The following is a 26,472-nucleotide window of genomic DNA, read 5'->3' on the forward strand; positions in this document are numbered from 1 at the left end:
TTTCCACTTGGTTTTGCTGGGCTAAATGCTGGCGCGCTGGGCTGCAATGCTGAACTTCAGCACTGGCTAAGCAGGTGCAAACCACTGGTTGTCACTCAGAGCCTTTGTTCTTACATAGTTCTCCTCTCTTCCGCTGCCTCTTGGGTCCATGTCAGAGCTTTCCCTGATGCTACCTGAACAACTTTGTCCCCAACACAGTGTTTCCTTCTGTCTTTTTCTCTCTCAAACACTTCCTCAAGCAAGTGGAGCCTGGACTCAGAGTGCATCAACAACAATTAGCTCAAGCAAAGGAGTGCCTGCACATGGTATTTTGGGTTTGGCCAGAAGCAGAGCCCTACAGGATTATTGCCTGCTGGCTCTGTCGGGTGATGCCTGCCTCTGCGTTTGCAGCCCGGCTGTCTCTGAAGGTGGCAGGCTCAAGCTCGTGTCTTTATTAGTGCATAAAGCCAGGCTGACACGAGCCTTAGTTCACACCTCGCAGAAGCGCTGGTTGTTCATGCCAAAGGTGTCCCTTGGAGATGTCCGGACAGCGCTGTGCACAGCCCGCAGCTGTACTGCCCTGTGCTGCAGCTCTCCTGCACGGTGCTGAGCGGCAGCCTACAGGCTGGGTGGGATGCTCCGTCTAACAGCATCAGTGGGAGGCCAGACTACAGCCCATCGTGATGCTCGCGCAGTCCCAGGGAATAGTGTTTTCTTACATCTCCTTCAAGCTGATGTTCAGGTTTAGACCGCCTACTGTCAGGTGAGGGTATTTGTTGCAAATCTCAGTGTGTTCTATAGCTCTTCATTTTTTCTTCTGAACAAGGTCTTTGTTTTGCTGCAAATCCTTCAGCTCAGAGCAGAATAAAGTCTGCAGCTTTTCCGCAAGCATGATGAGTAATGGGCTTCTCTTGAAACCGTTGGTATGTTGGATCCCTGCCCATCAGTCCATTCTCTGCTAAATGTCCTATTTAGTTCCCATTCGTAAAGACAAGCACAGATTTTGGAGAAGTTGCTAGGGCTTAGGTTTAATTATTAGATTTTAACATGCATGATTTTCAAGATACCATGTGCAATAAGACTAGCTAATCTAAACATGAGATTGTCTTGGATCAAGATGGTTCATGTGATAAGGAGGGGGGAGGTTCCTCAGGACTATGTTGTCATTCCCCATTTTTGCCTTAAAAGGGAATTGAGGTTTTCTCATTGTCTCCTCTGGTGGTTGTTCCTGTTCAGGAAGTCTATCTGGAGGATGAGCCGTGGTGCCCAGGCTAGGCGTAGCTGTGGCAGCTGCACCTTCTCAGTTCTTCAGAGCTGGATCCTGGCATGGCAGTGATGCATGGCTGCCATATGACACTCCAGAGAGAGGACTGCTTGCCAAGCGTCCAGCTTTTGTCCTTCTCCTGTGAGGTATTTCTGGAGGTTAAGATAGTACTTTGTAGCCCAGGGTCACTGGTGCCTGTGCTTAATTTCTTACTAATCAATGGCACAAGGGTAAACATGGGCAGAACGGCTTCTGTGGAGCTAGTCACTATTCTCTTTGATGCCTTGATAAGCCCTGGGGAAGTTAAGGAGAACAGGAGCTAAGCATCATGGAGTATGGAAGATGTTTTTCCCTTTCTTTTTTAACTTTCACAACCTTGTTAAGCATCACCGTTGGCATTTCACAGCGCACTTCAATGGTTCAGTCGTTTGTCTTTTAGTGTAGTTGCAGGTAGTAGGTATAAAATCAATGGCACTGACACACAAATGAACACTGAGCACGACGGGTAAGGAGTTTATCCACCGGTTGGCAGGGTGTGCTGTCAAGCCTCTGCTACGCAATGTGAGTTGTAGGGGTTTTCTAGACTCAAGGCACATAGTCAATACCCAGCTGCAAAGCCTGGTTTGACCAGTTTGCAGGTGCAAACAAAAAGCAACACTTGAGAGCAAAGAGAAGGCCTGCAGAACACTTTGCAAAATTACGGCTCCCCTTGACAGGCAACATTCATCGTTATCAAACACATTTTCTTGTGCAGAAAATCACCAAGATAAATTTTTGTGTACAGGGACCTTGTACAGGACAAAACCCACCATGGATGTTGTGAGGACATGCACAGGTGCCGTGGAGCTGCAAGGAGGCTGTCCTGATGCCTGACGTGGATACAGGAATGCACCTCCAGTCCTCTGAGACTGGGCAACACAGTTTCCAACACTTGTGCTTGAGAAACCTTCAGTACAGCATTGTGCAGCACCAGGACAGCCCCTCAGGTTCCTCTCTGTGCCCCCGTGAGAGTGGGGCGAGCCCAAGGGTCCTGCAAGTGCTGCAGGATGCTTCCATTCAGTGGTAGCCCCCATATGAGGTGCATCCAAATGCTTGCTGGTGTTGTTAGTAAACATGGAAAGTAACCATCTAATACAGAGCATAAGGATTTGACTTCTAAAAAAGATTATTTTATATGAGCCCTCAGATATCTCATGAGCCCCGTTGGTACCGAGTACGAGTGCAGCACACCGTCACGAATGATCTTCAGAGGTTTTGTCCCAGCTGCTCCACACCTGATGCTGCCAGCCTGCAGTGTGGTGGCTCGCTCTCCTCGGAGGCACCTCCTGTTTTCTCGGTAGCTGGGACGTGGGAGGTTAGATCAGGTCGTCTGGTCTACTGCAGCTCTGGACTGCTATTTGCTGTGTTAAAATATTTAAACAGCCAAGAAGCTGCAGTCACGTAGCTGTGGTTGGAAAGCGCAGTTCTAGTTCTGCTGCCACCACTGCCTTTTAGTCTGGGCCTTGTGCACTGTACCTTGAAATTATAACGTGATCAGTTAATTACATTGTTCAGTTTACACTAGGCTTACTGGTGTGACATCTGCACAAGACTGCTGTGGTAACGCCGGAGAAAGAGCAATGGGAAATTCTTCAGTGTCAGTCACCTAGAGACATTATAGCCTAAGTATATTCCGCCTAATGCTGTTAGCTTTGCTATACAACTTGCAGCTCTTTGATGCATTCAAGCTAATAATTCTAACAAATGTAGAAATGCAAAATAAAAATAAATGTTCATTTATATAAATTGCTTTCAGTCTAAGCAACAAAGAATAAATTAAACCTCTGAATTATATGCCCAAATTTAGGATAAAACATAGCTTGTGTGATTTTAACATTAAATTATCTAATTGCTTTATGGGATGTTTCCATTAGCTGATCAAATTAAGCCTTTTTTTCCTCACCAGTGCATTATAAACTGCGAACATACAGCTCAGTCCTGCAAGCTTGCATTTAAGTGAAAAAGCTGCCTTCTTAGTGTTCCCACGAAATTAGCAGACATGGTTAGACATAGAGCTACATTTGCATGATTGGGACTGGAGGTTTCAGTATTTCAGCGTTTCTCAGCACTGCAGCCAGGTAGGAGCCTGGCGCCTTCGGTACCTTGGGCCCAAGGGAGCGAGTGCCCTGGTGACTGTGCCTCCTAACGTCCGTTGCCCAAAGTAAAGTAAGATATTTTTTAGACTCTAAAGCCTCATTATTCTGAGAAACATGAGTCTTTGCACTTACTGACCATTGAAACTCATCTGCAGGGCTTTTTGACTCCAAAAATAAGCAGCCCAGTATCCGTCATGCTTGCTCAGTTTGCTTGCTGCTGTTAATTTTATTCCCAAAGCGGTAATTGCTGCTGCATCAGGAGGGGCGTCCCAGCGGGATGTCCCAGCCAGCCGCCGTGCCCTCACCCGGAGCCGCAGCTGTGTGGCTGCCTGGCTTAGTGCTAAGTTTCCTTGGGGCATTTCGGTGGGGCTTTAGGAAGAGCCCTGTTTGTGCTGTGAGGAGATTAAAGATGATGACGACCCATGCTGGGGCTGCAGTCACCCAGTAGTCTTCGAGGGACTCACCAGCACGACCAGGCCAAGGCATGGGCTGTGGACAGGACGGTCGTGGGGAGAAGGTGAACAGTTGGGCATTTTTGCAGACTTGGGTGTCCTTTTTTTCTTCGCTGACTCGATAATTAAATGGTAAAGATGAGGAGACAGAGTTGGATTTTCAAAGCCTGGATCTTTCTCTTCTGACCTTGCTAGTGACATGCTGCCTTTTGTTTGTAATCTTGGGCAAGAAGCAACTGAGAAATGATTTGACAGGAGACAAAAGCAAACAATAGGCTTGTTTGAAAGATACGATGAATGGGATTTAATTGAATTTTTTGTGAAGACATTGATTTGACCCTGTAAGACATATAGAGTGAATCATTAGGGGAATTAACACACATTAAAATGCAGGGTTTTTTTAATCAGAGGGCTTTTATTGTGCATATAGTTCTGTTTTTAATTATTTAATGACTTTGTGCCTTATAGTGACAAATCTATTTCTTCCCCCTTTTTTAAAGGAAAAATGCTGTTAGTGCCATAAAAGGGTATATGGACAGAGCTGATGAGTACTGAATCTTCATTAATGGCCCTGCTTGTGCTGCGAAGCTAAGCACAAACAGCCACATGCTTTCAAAAAGCATCTCTTTCAAGCTGTTGATAAAGTATTAGTGTTAGTTTGACCACTTTCTTCTGGGCCTTTCAGGCTTTTTTTCCTGATCTGTGTATAGCAAAAATTCTGTAGAATTTATTTATTGCAAAAACCTATATTGAATAGGGTATTTCAGAGTAAGATTTCCAAACTTGGGCTGGTCATTGTGGGTTTTGACAAAGGATTTTCAGAGTACCGACTGCTCTCAGCTGAAGCTCCTTCCTTCCATGGTGTTTGTGGCTTTAAGACTTCGAAAAATCATGTCCTGGTATTTTGTCTCTGCAGGGCAATAAGTTAGCTCCGCTCACTTCATGCCTCTCACGGAAAACTATTCTTTTTGTCTGGCTTTTTTTCGTGAGTGTTCTCTCCAAGTATCACTGAGCATCACTGAGTCATCTGTTTCTTGCAGTTCTGCTACAGTTTGAGGTGGTAGACAAGATATTATTTTCCCAGATTCTTGTTACTTATGTAGTGACAGAAGTTGGCACATAGGTGTCAAACTGTAAATATGAATTTCTGCTTGTTTCTTCTCTACATAGCGTGGAGTAGTTTGACTGGAATAACTTTCAGCCATTTTAGCAGAAGCTCTCCTGAAATGCAATATTTTGTTTTTGTTTATCTTGTTTCGGTTCCCTTTGCAGCTGTGAAAATGTCAACTGTATTGGAGTTGAAAGTGCAGTTCTCAGTACAGCGGGCTGCCCCGAAGTCCTGGTGAAGGACGTGGCACCCTGACTGTTCCACGCAGGGTGATGGGGTTGCACATGGGCACATGCAGGTTAAGAAGAAGACATGGGATCCACTTGGGGCTAGGCTCCAGAGGGTTGTGTGTGACTTGGACAGAGCTGCAGAAGGGTGCATCTGAGCAGCAGTGCAGGAGCGCACCAGGGCAGTGCCTGATGGAAGGAAGAAGGTGGCTCTTGTGACTTCTGGGGAGGTCGGGGTGAGTTCTTTGTGGGGTTTGGTGAAGGGGTGTCTGCGGAAGTGCTTGTGGCAGTATTTCCTGCCATTTAAACACATCCTGCTTTGCTTCCCCCATTTGTGTGTGACCCCTTATAGTTCTGAATACAGAGGACACGGAAGGCAACGTGGAGAATGTTCTTTTTGCTGTACGTGTTAATTTATACCACTGCTGAGAGCTAGATATTCCTTGTTATCCAAGGTATTTCCCCTGGAGGAGGGAAATCAGGCTGTAATGTATCATTAAGCAGAAAGCCTCTGGGAACTCCTATCCTAGTTGATGTGAATCCCTCTTTTATCCTGTTAGAAGAATTGAATTATACATTTTGAATTGTTTAAAGATCTAGCTCTGGGTCTGATTGGAGCTATTGTTTTTCATATTATCACAGTAGGGGTATAAGCTCCCAGAACATCTCAGTAAGCATCACTCCACATGTATGTACATATGTGTTTCTGTGGGTCACTCGTGCTTACAGCAGCAATTCTTAAAAAAAATTACTGCAAATGCATTGTCTTCAGTCTATTAGGAAATGGCAGACTGGAAGAAGCAGATGCATTTTCTGCAGCATAGCTGTGGCAGACCTTCCATTGCAAAGCCAACTTTGTGTTTGCCATTTCTGTTGTTGGAATAGAACAAGTTGCAGTGAGAAATACAGTTTTCAAAGAAGGAAATTTTCTTGATGATGCATTTAATGAAATAGCCTCCAAATGCTTCTTACCGTGTTCTGCTCTGGGAACTCGGTGACCAAGTCCAGCACGCCCTGGATATTTTAAGGAAGTGCTTTTTTGCTAAAATGCATGATGATGCTTTTCTTCCATATTTATTGGCTACCTGAAGAAAAAAAAAAGCACACTTATCAAAAGCATTAACTGCCCGTATATCTCCTGCACATGTTACACTTATGTGACCATTTTTCTTTATCTCTGACTGCTTATGTTAGTCTGAGTGGGATGAATATGCAGACTTTAAATCTACTTATTCTTTTGTCTGCTGAAATTTGCTGAGCAAGTCCAGGTCAGCAGAGTGGAGATGAGGGAAAACAAATGTTCTGTCTCTAAACAGTAGCATTTCATAGCTGCAGTTCATTCCTTCAGTGACAGTTTGGGGATGAAGACTTCAAATATGTGGTACAAAGGCCAGCTGGAAAGAAAAAAGTAAACAAGTCTTAGGGTGAGACTTAGATTCTTTAGCCTGAAATATTTTTGGTTTTCTGTGCTGACAGTAAGTTTATTCAGCCACAGTCCAGGTTTGATTATCATGAGAGTTACAAATTATTTCATTCTCTTTATGGCAAATCAATTTTAGTAGGAATAGGCACGATACGGTGCTAATTTGAAAACTGCTCAACCTGCCTATTTTTGCAGGATTTTGAGGGTGAATCAGTCTAATCCATCTCTGTGTTAAAGGGATTTGTTTCTCTAAATGCCTGCTTATACAGACCATCTGCCACAGGCTTCCGTGAGACTTCTGCATTAGAAAAGATATATAGATAGCTCCATCTTAGTCATCAGGTGTTGGTAGCTCCACAGCATCTTTAAAGCTCGTCTCCGCTTTAAGATACGGGATGACGCAGATTGTAATGTAGCTCATCAAGGACATAATGTGGGATTGGTTAACAATAAAATTGTGCACACCACAGCAAATTCTGTGCAACTATTGTACTAGCTTAAAAAAAAAAGACAGATCTCGCTTTGTATTTTTGAAGAATGTTGGTTGCAGGTTTGTGTGCGCTATTTACATGTAAAATCAATGGTTGACTCCTACAACTCGCACCCTGTGTGTCAAAGCCTTGAGGCCATGCTCTATCAGCAGCTCCCACAAGAAGCAGTGGGCTAGGTCTCTTCAGAGCCCATGGACTTTGGGAGCTAGACCCTTTCAGCCATACATGATACGAGCTTTAGGACTTGCATTCAATTCACTTACAGCTCCTGCAAAAATGCAGTGTTTGGCACGCACTCGGGGGACATCGTGAGTGCGGGTGTTGTGCCAGCCACCGGCATCTTGCTGTAGGGGGGAGGGTTGTGCTGGGTTATTTTGATATTGAATTTTAAATGGCAATTAGTCAGAAATTAATAAGAGGTGTTTTCAGAGCTATGCTACTGTTCTTCCTTCTCATTCACACAGAAGTGGTGCTGCTCTGATAATCTGCTTCTACAGTAATTGTTTAAAAATGTAGACCAGTACTTGTTTGTAAAATGAGTGCGGTGGATTCTGGGAGAATTTATTTGCAGTGTAAACATGTTGGTTAGGAGTCATTAATATGACATTCACACAACTCTAATAAAGTACATAACACGGAGATCTGGCACCACTGAAATACCCGGAGGACATTAAGTATGAGTCTTAAAACCAAGAGTATTGGAAACAAGATATTTTTACGTCTCGTTTGGGAGTAATATAATTGCATTTTGTGGCTCTAGCAGATGCTTGGGCCAGCTGGTTGGAGAGCATTGTGGATTTTTTTTAGCTTTGGTACTATACAGATAAAACCCTTATATAGAACTCTTATTTAAAACAAAACAACAACAACAAAAACAACAAAGAAACAAAACCTCATGGTTGAAAACCCATTTCTTGCATGTATGCTACCTTCCTGATTGCACAGCCTGTGGATGCTTCTATTACAGGAGCTCTGGTGACTAAATGACAAATGCTTTTTGAGTCTGATCGGGGGCAGCTGAGCGGTGAAGCCAGCTCTGCCGGCTTTCTGTGTAGCTGTTGCTATTCCAGGTCTCTGAGAGGGGAACTCTGTGCTTGGCTGGGAGTCGGTTTTTGGACGGGAGCAATCGCGGTGCTACATGTTGGCGAGCACACCTTGCTGCGGCCCACTGCACGTTTCCAGCGGCCCAGGGGCCTGAGGCAGCCGCCACGCTGGGACCAGCGCCGTGTGAGGCCTGGAGGCCGGGCCTTGCAGAAGGCTCCGTCACGGGCTCCTGCAGCCTGGCCAGCGTGAGGAGATTGCTGCCCGCTCCTGCTTGCGCCACTCGGGTGGGCGGTTTGGGGCAGTGGGCGGCCGGGTGCGGCTGCCGGGGGTCCGCGCGGCCTGGCTGGGGCCCTGGCAGCTCCACCACCGGCGGGACGCGGCCGCCCAGAGCGTCCCGGGCTTCCTGTGGGCGAACGGGTGCGTCGGGAGGTAACAGGCCGCGCCATTCCTGCGAGCAGCCGCAGTGACTTAGGTTGGTGGCACCCACTGGCTTTTTATGGCTATGATTAATAACTCAGTAATCCTAGTTGCAGTAATGTTGTTCTATTTATAAATATCTGGCTTAGCTCCAAGTGTCCCTGTTTTCGCTGTCTTCCCTTTGCCTCCTGATGCAAGGCCGGGCTCTCGGGAGCACTGTGGGCCAGTTCTGGCGGTACCCGAGTCCTGCCTGTGTTAGAAAATGTTGATTTTCCTCATTTGTATCTTTTGTTAGTATTTAAGATTGGGTTTGGTGGTGTAGATACGCAAATTGACAAGGCAAACCACTGTAGCCTCAGCCTCTGGTCTGGGTCTGCATTTTTAGGGTGGTGCAACTGATCCAAAGTGGGAAAAAGGAAATAGTTGTGCGTTTAGTCATAAAATTGTTCTACAACATTCATTCTTTCATGATGCTGGTTCACAGAAGGAAATACCTTGTCCTTGCTGTAAGTTGCAGAAACTTTTAATGCAAAAGTATAGGGAAACTTACAAATAAGTCTTCAAAAACTAAGTTAAGTTGCAGACCTATAACTGGGCTTGTGGAGATGGTGGTTCCTTGCTGGAGGTGAAGATATTTAGAAGGATTCTGTGTTTTAAAAATAAATAAATAAAGTTTCCAAAACAGCCATGCAAATAACTTTTTTTTTTCTACATTTCTTTTTCAGGAAATTGCAGCTTATTTAATAACATTTGAAAAGCATGAAGAATGGCTAACAACTTCCCCTAAAACAAGGTAACATTGCTAATAATTCAGCCTGTGAAAATGTACATTGACTTATTTCCACTGATTACTTGACTTGCTAATCAATTCATTGGCCACAAAGTAAAAACTCCCAGTCATGCTTGATGGCTTGTGACACCAAAGTCTCATTAATTGACTTAATGAGCATTTTATTGAATGAAATCAGATTGATTAAAAATAGAACAGCTGCAATCTTGACAGGTTAAAGTTTTAACCTGATTGTTCAACATTTAATTGTATCCCCTCAGATGAACAGATTTAAAAGACTCTGAGTGAGGTTGTAGGCTATTTATCTTGACAATACTCCCTGCAGCCTCGAACTTTAAATAAATAAAAAAGCACAAAGCCTTCCCTTGTGCTTTGCCTGTTTAAAATGCATTCTCTGGGATTGTTTGCATTTTTGGTGTTTTTCTTGTTGGGGTTAAGTGTTTGATGGTGAGGAGATCCCAAAAAGCCAAATTAACAGACATGTTTGCACTTTATTATTCAGTAAATGTCATGTAGTCTTCTCACTGCCATAAATGTTTAACTTCTCCAGCCCCTTGGGGACTGATACATTAAGTTTAGACTACAGATGTTTTCCTGGCATTTCTGCTGTGTTAAGACTCACGAAGTTTCAGTGCATGTCAGTAACAGAAAAAATGTTGCTTGCTTTCCATTGTTGCTTTTTTTTTCTTTTTTTTTTTTTCCCTTTCTTTTCTCCGTATTCGAAATCCACCTCTTTCTTGTTGAAAATGGCAGGTTTATTGGCAGGAGCAGTTTAGCTTGGGTGGCCCCTGCATGTGGAACGTCTGTGTTGTGCAGCTGAAGGAGATGCATGGTGCATTTCCACGCCTGACTCTGAGGAGCTTTGCACAAATTAAGCTTTGCAGTTCAGCCATGCCTGGGTCTAGAATAGCAGACTACTGCTCGTGCTCCCTTATCACCAAATTAAATAGGATTCATTATTTTTTCCATTTTTTTTCTGTGTTTTTTTCTTGTCTTGTTAAGTAATGCTTTTGCTTATCATTGTCAAAATGTGTCTGTAACACCTGGAAGGAAAGAAATTTGAAACATTTTGTCTTCTGAAATGGTTCTCCAAGACCCAAAGCTGCTGTAGTGGTAGACCTGTAAATGGATCTTTCCTGCTGATGACAGCAGTGGGTCTCATTTTCTTTTTGTCTTTGGAGTGTGTAAATGCTTGGTTTCACTCCACTTCTTGGCTGCAGTATAACAGGTAATATGATAATATTAGAAAAGGTTATTTTCTGGCCTGGTTGGTAATCCAAGTTGCAGAAATAACACAAAATAATTCTTGCTGAACCTTTGCCAGACAAGCCTATTAAGTGGTCAGAAAGCATATTAAATAGTTGGGATACACATGGCATCACTAAAGATAAGAGATTATAAATGTGTTTGTAGTAGTGTTTTATGACTTTAAGAGTTTGGTTTGCTAAAGGCAATGCATGAAAATAGTTCTCCTATTAATATTACAATACCTTCCTCCTGCATGTTTACACTTGAAAGAAGTAACGTCCCAGGAGAAGGAAAGTTGTGATGGCTGCGCAAGGACCTTCTGAAATTGTTCAGTTAGTTTTGATTTTTTAAAATTTTCTTTTATTATTATAATTAATTGGAGTACTTAAATGCTGAGTTCATACAATCAGGGCTCTTGGTATTAAAGAATTAATGACATCGATCCTGCGCTGAACTGGAACATTCTCTGTTCTTGTTTGCTGCTGTGGGTGCTGCTAATTTCATTTCAGAAAATTAATAAAAATGAATTGCACCACTGACACTTATAGAGTTTCTTAATACAATGATATATAGTATGATTTGAGGAATAAGTATTAGATGAATTGCTGTAGCTGACTCTAAGAGAACTGTTGGACTTTACACTTCAGGACCAGGTTGCTGCCTGCACTGCTGTGTGCACAGGAGAGCACTGGGCAGGCACGTGCTTTGGGGATGTGCTATAGGACTTTCTTGGCCAGGAGCAGTTATTTTAGGTGGAAAAAGAGATGAAAGTTGCCAAGTTACCGTTCAGTGCACAAACAAATGTACTTGTCTGTTGGATGGCTGCCCATTTAAAAAAATATCTTTCAACCTTTGTTTTAAGAGTATAACCTGATATTATTTAGGATTCTTGTAAATGTGGATAATTGCAATCTCATGCTTGGTTGCATATCCTAGAATTTGGATATTGCAGAACAAGATATGTGGACGTTGAATAGGGTAGGGTTTCATTGTGATCCAGTAAAGGAGCCCTCACTGGGCTGGTTCAGTGTGGTGGGACCTGCCAGGCAGCAAGTTTTGAAATTTCTGATTACTGAATTAATACATAGGGTGGTAAAAGAGGGAAGAGTTCGTTTTGAGCCACACCTGCATGCCTGCGATTGCTGAATGTCTTGATCTTTCTCACAGGGAAGCTTCAGTGTTTCAAATGCAGTACCAGTCAGATACTGTTTTGGTCATGGATGGAGGAGGACCCTTCTTATAATGCCATTATGTTGACATTAAGGGAGCTACAAGAAAACTTTAACGGTCTTTAATACTGCTTTTTTATGAAACTTCTTGCTGAATGACTCTAGTTGATAAAATATGCTAATAAGTATACTGAAATATTATTAAAACTGTCTTTCGAGCTCTCCATTTTATCAACATAAATTAACAGTATCTCTCACAACACATCGACCTTGATGTTTCCTTGTAATGGTGTTTGGTTACTTGATAATTTGCCAGATGATCTGCAATGGGTATTCCAGTCATCAGTGTGAATTGGTGGAGCTTTTTTGCTAATGCAGCTATACTGAAATTTCTGCCATTTCCAAGTTTAAATGCAAATCATTAAAATAAATAAATAAATAAGTAGATTGATATTTATATATCAAGTAAAATTTAATCATTATTTTCATTGGAATTTCAATGACAAAGCTGACTCTCTTAGTCTAGGAAGTTCTGATACATGAAGATACCTTGCTTATTTACTTCCAAGTATCTCCTATAGTTTAGAAGTTTGTTTTACATTTTAGAGTATTTTAAAAATATTTGTACTATCTAATGTATTTTCGCCTGTATTTCACAAGTAAGGCACAGACAACTAAAGATTTAGCAATGGCCATAAGCTGCAAGGTTAGTATTTCAGCTGGGAATGGCGTTTGGGTGTTTCAGCCTTATACACAATGCTCAGAAATGGTGAGCTTCTAGTGCTCTGAAAAATAAGTTTCATATAGTATTGAGTATTCGGTTATCAGATATTAAGAGTGAAGTCGTATTTTTTCCTCCAACTGATGGTTATTATTGTCCTGATTCCTGCGCTTGCCTCTTCCAGCACTGCATTTAGAATTTGTACTGCGTGACCCATCTCTGGATCAGCCGTGTTGTACCCCATAGCAGGAGCTGAGGCGCGTTGTTTGCGGTTTGGCCATGCTCTGGGATGTGCGGTTTGTCCAGACCCCGTTAGGTACCTCCAGATCTCTGCTGGGACCATTGCCATCAAGCGGGTGGTGCTCGGGTGGGCATGGGTGCGTGGGTAACAGTGGGTCCAGCGATACCATTAAAATACAACATTTTAGCGGTCATCTGGTGGGGTCCAGCACATATTGCTGAAATGTGACTGTAATAGAGAAAGCTGGAGGTAAAATATGTGCTTAAAACAAGGCCAAAACAGATTTTTGGAAAACTGAAACGTTCAGTCACTTGCTGGGGTGCATTTCCGTGCGTCCTGCCGCCTGCTTTGCTGCCTCGTTGGGGGTGGGAGCGGACTTGGATGTCGGCAGGCAGAGGGTAAGCGAAAAACTTCTGCTGTGCTGCTTGCAAAGCCTGGAAGATAAATGTTTCTCGGGAAGTGTTTCAAGAAGCTGACACTGCGATAAGCTATCATTTGTACTAATATGTGAAGTGGCTGGGGAAATTCCCAGATGCGGATTTTCAGCCCTGAAAGAAACCAAATGCCATTTTTAGGCAGTGAGACTTGGCAATGATTAATATTTCTAGAACTAAAAAAAGTTCAGTTGCAGTATACTCATACAAATCAATAGCAATTTGCATATACTGTCAGTATCTATTTGTGGTAATTTAGTCGTACTTCTGCTACCTACTGGGTTATTTTTAGCATTTTAATTTCTCTCTCCTGGCTTAAGGAAAACAAGCATTGCTTTTCATTTAATAGACAAGGACAGTAGGCTGTACAGCGTTTCCTACTGATAAATTCTGACCTAATAAATCACAAAGTTGTCAGGATCCAGTTCATCACAACAGCAACAAAAAAGGCTGAGCTCCTTTTGCAGCATCTGGCTAGGAATGGGAAGGGTTCGTCTCACCCATTAGCGCTCTTTGTTTGCTGAGAGGGGCGAGGGCTGTGCTGTCATCTGCCAACACCTCAAGGTCACGGAGCTGGTTGGAGCAGCGAGGCGCTGAGCAAAACTCCGTGGCACGTGTGGGTTCAGAGGTGCGCTTGAGCCCCGTGTTACCGCTTGGAATCCTTCTCAGGGGATGACTCCATGAGAACATGCTGGTGCTGAAGGAGGATAAAACGTGTGGGACTGGAGTAGGAGCAGCGCCTTTGTTTTTGGAGGAAACACAAACAAGATGAAAACCAGACAAGATGTGTGCTATGATTTGAGCCCAAGGGAAAATGCGTGGGAAAGAGCTCGTTGCGGCTGCAGAATAAGCCCCGGAAGAAGCTGGCATTGAAGGGGAAAGGGCAGAGGGAGAGTGGAAACAGCACTGGGCACCAGTTTAGGTGACACCGAGAGGTGGCCCCAAGCCTGAGCTCATGAAGGACCGAAATCCCGCTCCTGCCTTTACAGGCGCTCTAGGCTGGAGAGCGGGAGGCCTGTACTGTGCAAGGTGGTTGTGTGCTGGGCAAAGGACGAGGTCAGGGAGGAAAGGTCTGGTATTTCTGATTTTATGGGAAGTTGCAGATGATAACTCCCATGCTCTGTGGAAAGCCACGACTTCAGGGAAGCTGCGCCCAGCTCAGGTCCCAGTGACATTCCAAGCAGAGCAAGACCCAGAAAAATAAGGAACCCAACTTTCTTTTGTCACTCCTGTAGTGTCTTGGGAAAGGACTGCTCTGCCACTTAGTCACCTCAGCTTTAGCTGACGCTGGTCACTAAAACAGGAGATGCAGATTACATTAGACTGGTTAGAAATCACTTTTGCTGACTGAAATGCACTCAAAACAATAATTATTTTCCTCTATTATTTTTAGTGATTTTTGCTGGCCACGGAGTTTTGAAATTTCCTTTGAAATCCAATTTTTTATGTTAAATATGGGCTTGTACCTAGGCTGAAGCGGAGGGGACCCATCCACAATGAGATTTAGAGGGAGCATGGCAGGATAATGTAATAAAATAACTGCTTCAGCAAGAACGCCTGAAGGGATGTACAAGCGAAAAGCAATGCAGCCATTGCCCCGGAGAGCCGCCCGGCGTGCAGTACGGCAGCAGCAGAGGCTTGCTGCCGCGCCGGATCCTCGTGGCACTCGGGCAAGGGTGGGCACAAAGCAGCTGGTGGCCTGCGGCAGGGGAGTTGCTGGGGGCAGGATCAGCCCTGCTCCCCTTGAGGGGCAGCACGCGGGGCGTCCGCTGGTGCTGCCGGGCCTCCCCCTGCCCCGTGTCCTGCAGCGCGCCCTGTCCCTTGCTCGTCCTTGTTCCAGGTCAGGGAGCTGCTTCTGGGAGCTCCTCAGCTACGGCTTTGGTACTGGGCTTAAAAACAACAAAAAGTTTATAACGTGTTTCCAAAGTCTCAGAGGAGTTGTGGAGCTTGGGCAACTTGGTGAGAAATGTGGTTTACGAACCCATTAGCTCTCGCTGCCAGACCGTACCCATGTTTCAGCTTCTGGTTGTGTTTTCCTGGTCATATCCCTATGTATTGACAGAGGCTGTATTCCTCTGCTTGCCCATATCCAGTGCTGTGCTTCGTGTTTGTGTGCACATGCGTATTATGGGGAGCAGGAGGTTGTTCAGGGTTTAAACATGGTTTAGTGAGAGTCCTGTTGGACTATATGAGCTATTTTATATATATATATGTACATACGTATATATGTACATACATATATCATAACTACATTATATCTGCAATAGCCATTTTAATCAGGAATTGCCAGGGGCTTCTAAAGATAAGTTAGAATTTTGCAGTATATTAATTTTGTATTAAATAATTAATAATAAAGTTAATTGAATTATTCAATTTTCAGGTAAAAAAATAGGGTAATAAATATTCATAACTTATTTTATTAAGGGAATTTCCATTTCCTATGTCATTAAAGTGAGATTAACTAAGGTTGGTTTTAAATGAAGATTGAAAACAATTGTGCTTTAGAATTAATTTACTGTTAGGTCATTACCTTGCAAGCCAGCTCTCCAGTGTGCTTTGTGCGGAAGCCATTGTGCTGTATTGGGTATTTGTTGTAGTTTTCTCAGTGAAATTACTCAGTTATTTATAAAGGGGGGGAGCATGTTTTGTATATATTTTTTGATGTATGTTTATTATAAAAATCTCAAAACTCAAGAAATATTTAAAATATATGGGATCCACAACCCCTTACACAAAATAGCTGCCACTGTTCCTCCCAGGTATTAACTGCATAGTTCTCAGCTTGGTTGCTTTCACTGGCTGCAACTGCAGCATTTTGAAGGAGGCATGAGGTCCGGGACTGCACAGATGCATAAGGGAATTAGCCTTTTAAACTCAACCTAGTTGGCTGCTAGTTCACATCAAGAGTGTAGCTACAATTCTCCCTGGTATTTCAACTCGGTAATAAGAGACAGTAGCATTTGTAGCAATTTAGTATCTATTTTTGATAGCTCTTGGTTGAGCTGTTGAAGAAAAGCCCTGGAATTTCCTGATATTGAAACTTGATGCAGTTAGTAAGAAGCTCCAAAAGTAGTTTTCAAGATTTTCATTTCTGCTCAGACCTGAAGAAGTGCCATGCTGGCATTTTTTTGCTGCAGAACTGGGTTTCTGCAACATTATGCTTGAGAAACCTTGAGAACCTGCTGCCGCCGGGTTGTTTTGGGACTTCTGAAACGAAAGGTGGCTCATGAGGCTTAAGGCTGCGCAGCAAGGTGAAGCACGTGTTAGCTGGAGGCCGTGAAAAGAACAGCACAGAATTTGTGATCGATTCCAGAGGATCCGTTGATCTCCGGTTCTGGTGAGCGCAAATAAAAATATTCAAGAGCTCATTTTAGATGTCTAAGGCATGCTTTAAGGGTCCTCAGTTTCTCATGCAGCTCGTACATAGAACTAGCAACCATGCCCATGCATGATGCTGAAATTCTGGGTTTTCAGCTTATGTTGTTGGAAATTCTGTTTACATGTTTGGGGTCTCATATGACCTATTTTTCCTCCATCAAAGGAAATGTGTGAGCTGTCAGCTTTTTCTAGCTTGGGATGCTGCTTGACATAATCCCTGCTAAATATGGCACATTGCTTTTTACACTTTAAAGATTTCATGACTCTCAACTCATAATGCTCTCAGTATTTCCTACTCTTTTTTTCTTTTTTCCTCCCCGAAGAGGATAACCCATATGGGGATGGTTTTACTAGGCATTGATTCATACAGGTTTTTAGCCCCTGTGGTCCCAGGGAGTTGAGAAGCCAATAATTAATTCTTTCAACAGCCCATTCCTTTTGTTTTAAAATGACCTAATAGCAGAATTGTTGGTACCGTCAGGATGCCTGGCCCAGATCTGTTCATTGTCTTCAAGTATTTCATTCACATGAAATTATTCAGCCAGGACAGCAGGTTAAAGCTGGTGCTACTGGAGAGCTTGTTACGCTTAATTTTAACCAGCAACGCAGGAGAGTGGCATCACTGAAGGACAGTGCTGGCAGACTTAGAAGTAAGGTGAGAGATTCGTGTACGCTCCAAGGACAGGATTCAATTGTTGTGGATGCTGGAGGTGGCCTCCTTCCACCTCTTATCTCTCTGCAGTGGTCAGGCTCCTACTCCGCCACATTTCAAAGCTGCTTGCTCTGCAGTGGTGCCCTGGGCCTGCCCGTCCCTGCGCAGGGGCATCTCCTCCCCTCCCCGCTGCTCTTCACGTGGGGATCAGGAGGGAGTTCTGCGGCATTGCTCCTCCTGCTGTGGAGACAGAGAACCCTAAAAAATGTAGAATCATCAGAAAAAGCAATTATCTGATAATATAGTGATTAAATTATTCAGCAAACTACTGTCTTTCTTTAGCCAGGCTTGGTAAGCTTTTCCCATCGATAGATAAGGTCCACAAAAACATGTAGCGTTACTTTTGGGACAAAACTGGCATTTGGAATTTGTCCAGGCCCTGATTATTTCCAGATCAAATATGATGGGGAGCAGGAGGTTGTTCAGGGTTTCAAAGGCTGCTCGGTACGAGTGAGTTCTCCTGTTGGATTGTGAGATCTGGGCTTAATGGACTATGAGCTGAATGAGATAGTAGCTGCTTTTGTCCCGCTCAGAGTGAAAGAAAGATTAAAAATGCAGTAAAAGATGCATTGTCTTGTGCTGCTAGTGGCCAGAACCAGACTGTCTGATACTTTTATGTACTTTGTGCTTCAAGGTTGAAGGGTATCAAGAAGTAGGGAGGGTTTAATTGCCATTATGGTACTACTTTGGAGATACCCTTGTCTATGTAATGTGTAAAGGCTGCAGAAGGGCCAAGGAAGCTGATATTTGTACTGTTTTTAAAAAGTAACAAAATCTATGTCACATTTTAAATGGTTTACAACTTAATTTATATTCTGGTATGGTAATGAAGAAGCATCCTTTGTCCAGGAGGTGAGATATGCAAAAATAACCTTTAAGTTGCTTGTAATTAACCTTTAATGATATTCTCTCACTTTTCCAATACATTCTCTGCATCAAAAACAACATACAGAAAGTGTCTGAGACTGCTTGTTGCATCTTAATGGCCTGCGAATACCAGCTGATTAAAAATAAACTATATATTGGGTTATTTATGGACAAATATTTTTTCCTCCAGGAAACCTGGCACTGAAATTTAAATGCTGGACTGAAGCCAAGCGCCTTGGCTATCCATAGCCTCCCGAGTTTAGTCAGCAGAGATCAGGACAGACACCCAAGGTGCAACGGAAAGGCATGCAGTATGTCGAGAATGTGGATACTTCCCTTTCAGATAGGGACAACATTAATAGCATAATATTAATCATAAATACACCATGATTTAAATTGCACTCTGGCATATTTAGTAAGTGCATGCTAAAAAATCGTGAATTGGGAGCAGGATTTTTCAGCACTATGTATGTGAAGAACAGCCAGAGAACTTGATTGAGGGGAGCTGTGCATAATGGAGGACCTGCTATTCACACTTGAAGAATACAAATTGATTTGTGTAACAAACTGTGTTTGTCAGAAGATGAGGAGCTGACTACAGAGGCTGATTTTTGTGCTGAATGAGAGTGCTTGTAGGTAATGAGTAGGCTTTTATCTTCATGTGGAACAAAGAATAATTTGCTAACCTGGTAGCTGGTGTGTTAGACAGATACACATGCTGTTCATATGCACGCTGCTATGCTTGTGATGTCCTTAGCGGATTCTTCTAAAGAGGTTATGGTCTTGGTGGATATTTGCAGAATTGTGTAATTATTCCTTTTTTTCCTCCCAGAAGGTCCTGTCCCTTGAGCTAGGAGTTCTTACTTCCGATCCTACTGTACCTGAACAGCAAGAGGCTTTCTTTTTTTCTGGTTGTGAGGCACTAGCTTTAGCTTCCGGTTGTTTTCTTCCTCTTCTCTTTGAGGTTTTTGAACAACGTATTTTTATAGTTGATATGATCTGGTGCAATTGTGGGATGTTTTTCGCCGCTGTTGCCAGAGATGCAACAGGAAAGGTGAAATCTTTTGCCCAGTAGGCATTTGAGTCACTGTTCTTGGCACTGAAGCCAAAAAGGATGCCAGGAGCACTAAGATGATCCATGATGAGGCTGAGACCTGTGAATATCATTAAAACTGAGACTACCTTTAGGTATATTATTGCTGCGTGTGGAGAAATGGATACGCAGCATCAACCTTTATTGTTCATTGTGGGAGACTGTGACAACACTCAGTCATCGCAGGTAGTGGAGGGGTGAAGCAGATTTTAGGTGCCGCATGTAGATTCGCCTTCAGGGAGACTCACTGGGTCACATTGGCTTCAAAGTTAAACATCTGAGCTGAGCCCTCAGTGAGGTCCACGAGTATCTGGAGCGATTCTGAGGACATGACCAAACCTGCCCTTTTTGTACAGCCAGAAGAGAGGGCAAGGAGGCATTTCCAAAGTGTCCTCAATATGGAGAGAGGTGGAAGCTCATAAGTATATTCTGAATGGGTATCTTCTATCCTCTATCTCTTTTTGCTGTTTGCAGCTCTCATTTCATTAAGATGTCTCCTTTTCCCTTTCTCTTTGCTTGTGGGATTTCTCCAGGACTTCAGGTACGTCCTGTTCCTCCTGCTGGGGAGATGAATGTTTTATGAAGAGCTTAATAGTTGGTGGCAAGGTCTCTGCCACTCCCGGTCCATCCATGCAGATGAAAACACTGTGTGTGTTTCTTCTGTGGGTTCCTGCTTTGTTCTGTACAAAAGTACAAGGATCCTGCAAACCTGCCACCAAAGTGTGCTCTGCAGGAGCTCAGAGTTCTGAGGGAAAGAACCACCAACGTGGGCTAAAGATCCATAGAAGTGGTTTACAAATGTTTAATGGGAATGTGGAGAGCTAAAACAAGTAAGGGTCACCTACTGTGCTTACCTATGGAGTCGGTGCTTTTGCATCACTTCATTTAAGCGTATTAACATGTTGCATCTGTTTTGCATTTAAATGGAAAGATTTTCCAGTCTTTTAATGTCATGAGTGGGATTAGATGTATGAAAAGACAATTGTGGAAGAGGACGTGTAGGGCTTCTGTTCCTTGCCTGAGGCATGTGCGTGATGGGCTGACTGCACCGTGATGGTTCTTGCTGTTTTTGAAATGCCCTTGGTGCCCTGTGTCTCTGGTACAAAACACTGAAGTTTAGCGCCCATGAGATAACGACAGCAGAGAATCTGGAATGGGGCATTTTGGCCACTTTTACCTCCATGGCAGCTGGGGAAGGCTCCCGGGGACTGCAAGAGAGCAAGGTCAAACAAGGAGGAAAGCAACGTCAAATGTGGCCTGATCTGATAGCAAATCATGGAGACAGAGGTTGATCAGAAAAAATAAGCGTAGTCTGAATGTTTTATTCCACCTGTACTTGCTCGTTCCTGCCACTTTTGTGCTGTTGTTGGTTTAATTTTACAGAGCAGAGACTGACCTTCCCTCTGTGGTAGTAGCCTGATGTTCCTGTGATGCCATATCAGCAGGTATCATTGACAATGATATTACACAAACCAAATACATTTTTTCTTTGTGTCTAGATGTCCAAATCCATTCATTTTACACTCCCTGAGGTGGTGTAGAGAATAGCCATGAGCACGTAGAAGCTCCAGATTTCACTGTTTTTGGACAGGGCGGCAGCTGAGCCTTGCTGCCTCAGCTCTGCCATGGAGGGATGCCAGCTGGCAGGAGAGGTGTGTGGGTCCCGAGCTTCCAGGTAAATCCAGTCCGTACGTGGCGCGTGTCCCACGGACCCCCGTAGCCACGTGCCATTGCTGACGGGAGCGCGGTGACTGCTGAAGGGGCGTGTGCGAATGCTTGCAGGAGCGACTCATGTCGGGGCTGGCCCCATCCCATGCCACGTCCTGCACTTGCCCCGACTCCCAGGGTGAATTCTCCACATGAATTTGTTTTAAAGCTCATAGGCAACATTCCTTATTTTAGACATGTTGCTTCCAAATTGCCAACTGCCTATTTGTTCCAGACAATTGTGGATACAATCAGTAAAGTAAGCTGCGCTGTAGGGTTTAATTATTTGACTAATGGACAATGACTGATGAGCTGGTGTCCCAGCTGTGCTGCACCTCTGTGCTGCAGGAGGGAGCTTGTGCGGCAGTGCTGCTCGCCGCTGCGCGCTCCTGGGTCACGCTCAAAGCTCTCGGCTCGTTCTCTGGTTCATCTCGCCGGCCACTTGCTTACTGCTCTGCAGTCTGTTATAATTTCTCTCGAGGCTGATGATTTTAATTCAGATTGGTTTCCTGTAATTCACACTCCTGTTTACAAAGTCATCAATTCGAAAGCCCCACAATCCTTACTGGGGTTCTGCAACATCAACATTATAACAAAACTAATTATTACTGTCCTTTTCATAATGTCACCATCAGGTACTTAGGGACATATTTTTCCATTTCCTCTGCTGTTGCTTTTCTGTGCTTCATCCACTGACTATTATGTCTGTGGTATTCTGTTCCCTGTGGCTGTATGTATTTTCCTGTAGGTATAGATTGGTTTTGCAGTATCTGTACGTCCCCCTGCTTGTATTTACCTCCTGTGGGAAACTCCTTGTGCATAATACAACAGCAGGCAGTGCAGTTCCTGCTTCCTGGATTTGGCTATCTGCAAGGAGGCTGATATGAAAGGATGCTGCTAATAATCCTATCAAGCCCAGGATGTGCTTAATAATATTGGTAGTTGATCTAACCCCACCTGAATTCACAAATTTTGTAAATACAGAAAACATCTCTTAATATTTTACGTTTGTTTAATCAACCATACGAAGTACTGGTATTTCCACTTCCGTACAGATCCAAGAATGAACATGACTGCCTGTGATGAATTGTCAGGTCTCCAGTGCCAGGTTTAGTTAGAAACCAAGTGAGCAAGCTGGGGTGTGCCCAGAGGCTGGGTTGGCTGATGGCAGGCTCGGCGGCGCGGCACAGGGGTTGCTGGCCTCTGGGGCAGCGCTGCCCTGCAGAACGGGCCGTGCCGCAGTCGTAACCGCTGGCAGTGGGACACGTGCTCCCCACAGGTCCCCGTTCGCGCGGTGACGATGATGGCTCCGGGCACGCTGCTCTGTGTCCTGCTCTGCAGTCAGGCAGGTCTGGTTCCAGCGTGAGCGTGGTGCCACTACAAAGCCCTGAACACTGTGCCCAGGAGTAAGGGAAAACCCTTTATCCTTCTCATACCGCCAGTCCCAGGGTGCTCCATGGCTTCTGTCGTACTTAGCGGGCTGTGCCTGCACCCCCGAAGACGTTCTGTGTGCATGGCTTCATCGGCCTCGGCTCGCCCGGCACAGCTGTCCAGGAAGCAGCTGCCTCGCGCAGGACTGCAGCTGGGCTGGAAGCTTCGTCCTGGACTCAGGGTTTTATTAATCTTATTCAAGGTCTAAAGCTGTTTTGATACATTCACAACCAGGTGCGTTTGCTCTTTTTTTTGTTTAGCATACGTGAAATGACAGCAGTCCCTGAAATGGCTACAAATTTTTTGTGTTTGTTTGCTCTTAAATATAATTTGCTTGTTCCTTACATCTTGCTTTTGTCCCCTGTTAGCCTGTGTTGTGTCCTTTTCTGGTGGTTGGATTTAAGCACCTCAGTGCCCGCTGCACAGCCTTCAGTATTTCAGTACTTTAGGTTTGAAACTGTTCTGTGATGAGGACAGGCTCACGCATCTCGTAAAGGACCCCTGCACCTTGCCTGTGTTGCCCTTTGGCATTTCAGACTTGGTGCATCTTCGCACCATCGCCTTCATCAGTGGACATGTGCCTCTAGGCAGACTTAGGGATGCCCGTGAGGTTTGAGCACAGGCCCTTGGATTTTTGGTTCTTCTCCACTGTTGAGCTGGCAGAGAGCTCTGCTTCACCTGGCTGCCAGGTGCCTGCAGCGCAATGCAGCTCTGCTGCTCCATGCCGCGCTGTGGTGCAGGAGTGAGGGGGGGCCAGAGGTGCTGCAGGGGTGAATAAACATGCTCAGATGAAATGTGGAGGAGTTGGTAGGTACGCAATAAACATGAAAGCTGGGAGCGTAGATATAAGGGTTAAGATGACTTTTTTCAGTCCTGAGAAACAAAAATCTGGCAAAATTCTTCCAGAGTTACACTTGGCTGGCATTCTTGCTATGCGCACTGTAACAATACTTTAATATAATTAAATTTTAAATTCCATGTAGAATCTAGTGGGTAGGCAGATGTACCGGTATGTTAAACTTTATGTCACTTAAAAATGGTTTTCAAGTACATCAGAGGGAGATCATCCAGCTGTAAAATTATCTGCTTTATGACGCTGCATTGCAGCTTTGGTCTTTTTGTTTTAATTAAAAATGTACCTTAAATCTAACATCTTCAGATAACTTTCCCCATGCCTTTTTTGTTGCCTGCAATTTACTGACAGCATGTAAAATCACATGATTCTTCTGTGAGTTTTTAGCATTGTTTATAGGGGAAGAAAAGTTTATTAATTAAGATAAATGTTTCCTGTTTTACTTAGCTTAATCATTGGTAGGTGTTCTTCTGTTCACTGTGAACGGCAGAGCTGGTCATTCACCGAGCCTGCAGCTCTGGTGCTGAGGTGCTGACGTACGAGGAACAAACAAGCCCTTCCCCTGCCTTCCCACCCTGCGCTTCGCTGTCTCCTGCCTGAGAGAGGAGCCCCAAACGGAGGCAGGGAAGACGCCACCAGAATTTGCTGAAGCCGGTCCTGCTGCTTGCTGCCAGCAAGCCCATGAGGGCTTAATCTCCCACTTGTGACTGCGGCCTCTCTGCCTACCGGTATTTGTAATAGTGCAGCCCTGCAAAGTGTTTGTGGTCGGGGGCAGCGCCGTCAGAAGGGCTGTTTTCAGCAGTAAAACAGACTTGCTGAGCTGCCGAACAGCCAGCCCTAGGGTGAGCGTGTGCAGTGGCTCGGATGTGCAGGCTGCGCTCCATGCGCGGAGCTGCTCTGGTGCTCGTGCCGCCGGCAGACCGAGGACACCCTCTGCGCAGCGATGCTCCCGCGGAGGGACAGCGTGCCACCCTGCTCCGACCTCACGCTCCTTACCTGCGCAGCGGTGAACCCTGCTGAAGGGCCGGCACGGTTCCTCACGCCGTCGCTGTTGTGTGTTTGCAGCCAAGCCTTGTGATGGGACCCTGAGCTGCTCTGTCACTTCTCCAGGCTGAAATGTGCCGCTGGCCACCAGTGAAACACTGCCGTGCGACTGCTTTGGGGGGATCTGGGAGTTACACACGTCTCCCACCGCGGTTATTTAGTGCATTTCTCCTGAGCAGGATGGGATGGGGTGGGATTCATAAAGGATGTGGAGAACAAGCTCCTAAAGTAGCCTGTGGTATTTGCAGGTTATTCTTATTAACCTTCAGACAACCAGCCCAAACGTCACTGGCTCCTGAAAACACGGCGGTTCGGAGGCAGCTGTGAGGGCAGGGCTGTGACCGGGCTGAGGACCGCCGGGAAGGGCCGGGGCGGCGCTCGGCGCTTCTGCCAGCGCGCTGCTGGCCTCTCCCGGGCTCCGTGCTGGTGCAGCCAGAGAATTGCCCGTGCCTTGAGCCACCTGATCGTGGTCGGGGATCACTGAAGACCCTCTGTAGAAAGAAACAGGGCTTAACTCAGCTTTCTGTGTGCTTGCTCTATCAATAAACTTTAAGTGCTTGTAGGAGAACTGCAGTCACATTCAATAAGGGATAGAGATCTCACTTACAGCTTCTGCCCGGAAGACTGCGGGGACCAGGTGGCCAGGCAGAGGACGGGGATCAACATCAGGCTAAATTACAGGTCTGATGTGGCCTCGTGCTCAAGGCAAGAAGCCGGGCAGGAGAGACCCGCGGTGCACTCTGGGGGCTGCTGGCCGGCTGCGAAATATGAGTCTGCTAAATCATTAACTGGGCTGTTTCTAGAATTAAATAAAATGCCTGGTCCCAAGGCGTTCCACGTGATGATTCACCAAGTTTTGCAATGTGATTTATGTTTAGCTGTAGGATTATTGTTTTCTATTGATTCTGAGGGAAATAAAACAGCAGTAAAAGCCCATCGTAAGCCTCCCAATGGAGCTCGATAAGTTGAAGCTTTCCTGCAAGAAATACTGTTGTCTCTTTGGTGGGTAACTCCTAGATCACCAGCCCCCACAAGCCTGAGTGCGCAGGAGGTTTCCAGCATCGCCCCGCTCCCCTCCTCTTCGCCTGTTAGTCATCAAGCAGGCCGAGCCGGCGGTGACGCGCTGTGCCCGTGTTCCTGCCCGGGTGTTCCTGGCGGGCTGTGGCCTTCTCTTTCCTCCGGATCGTGGTTGGGGTTTAAGGTAATTGATCTGTGACTGGTGATGCTGGGGAGGTTTTTAGTGATCCTCCTGGCTGCGTGACTGTCAGAACTGAAACCCCTCCTGCTCCGCTTGTGTTACAGTTGGCAATTACAACTTTCTCTCTCATGGTTCAATTATTTTTAATTCTCCTGAGAAATGAAGTTTTGCCTTAAAAGTGACTCTGCTTGCTTGGAAAGCACTAATTTTTTTCAGTCTTCCCTAGTGTGCTGTCGTCCTAGGGTGTCTTGTTTGCTTCTTAGATGCCTGGCATTTTTACAAAATGAATAGTAAAATCTATCGACTCTGTCAAAGCTGTCATGCCTTCTTGTAGAATTGAGCCAAAATATGCCAGTGTGTACTGCTGGAATTTATTTTTTTTTCCCCAGCCTAATTTAACAATGCCATGTGCAACACAAAGCACTGAACAACTTGGCCAGATTTTTACGACACTTAAGTGGTGAAGAGTTCTTGAAGGCTAGTCAGGATGGCAGCAGCAATAGTTCCTCCCAGGAGGGCCAAGCAGCGCTTAATGCCAGCTCACGCCCTGATCAGGCCTTGTGCTACGGCAGGGAAGAGCTATCGTGTTTGCGGTTTCTTGTGACAAAAGCAAAGACTTTGTAGGTGTGATGAATCACATATTCCTGCTCTGATAGTTGGCAACCGGCAACATGGGCATGTTGCATTTGAACCCCGGAGTACCACAGGCTGCTAGCATTCATCTCTTGGTATGAAATCCCAAATCAAGGCATTCCCAATGCAGGACTTCAAGTAGCCGGGAAGCGTGTAGGTGCGAGCCGCAGATCCCTTCGGGTCCGCGGGGTCCCGTCCAGCCCCTCTGCTGGCACGCAGCGCTGTCACTGCCCGGGCGTCAGCAGAGCGCGCCTGCCTCCTGCTGCTGCCAGTGAGAATGAATGGTGCCCGTGGTATTATTTCTGTATTTGTGTTATAAATGTCAATGATGAACTAAATTAAGACAAATAAGGCTCTTCCCTCTCACTGTTTGATTTACAAAATTTTAATGAGACTAATAACATCTGTACTTG

At 45.0% G+C, this 26,472-nt stretch overlaps 1 protein-coding gene and 1 long non-coding RNA gene across 13 annotated transcripts in view; both read left to right on the forward strand.

The window, feature by feature from the left end:
- Positions 1–26,472, forward strand: part of CAMTA1 (calmodulin binding transcription activator 1) — a 375,482-nt gene that overhangs the window by 93,792 nt on the left and 255,218 nt on the right. For all 12 annotated transcript variants that reach the window (XM_080563929.1, XM_080563940.1, XM_080563939.1 and 9 more), the window contains one exon: positions 9,266–9,333. In XM_080563929.1, the coding sequence (XP_080420055.1) occupies positions 9,266–9,333 (68 nt within the window). The remainder of the gene's footprint in view (positions 1–9,265; positions 9,334–26,472) is intronic.
- Positions 10,892–12,671, forward strand: LOC308181170. The gene is made up of 3 exons (XR_013941352.1): positions 10,892–10,910; positions 11,746–11,865; positions 12,653–12,671. It is a non-coding gene; the product is annotated as an uncharacterized lncRNA (long non-coding RNA).

The sequence above is a fragment of the Anser brachyrhynchus genome, assembly GCF_964034855.1.
Source record: "Anser brachyrhynchus genome assembly, chromosome: 21".
NCBI classification, from domain to species: domain Eukaryota; kingdom Metazoa; phylum Chordata; class Aves; order Anseriformes; family Anatidae; genus Anser; species Anser brachyrhynchus.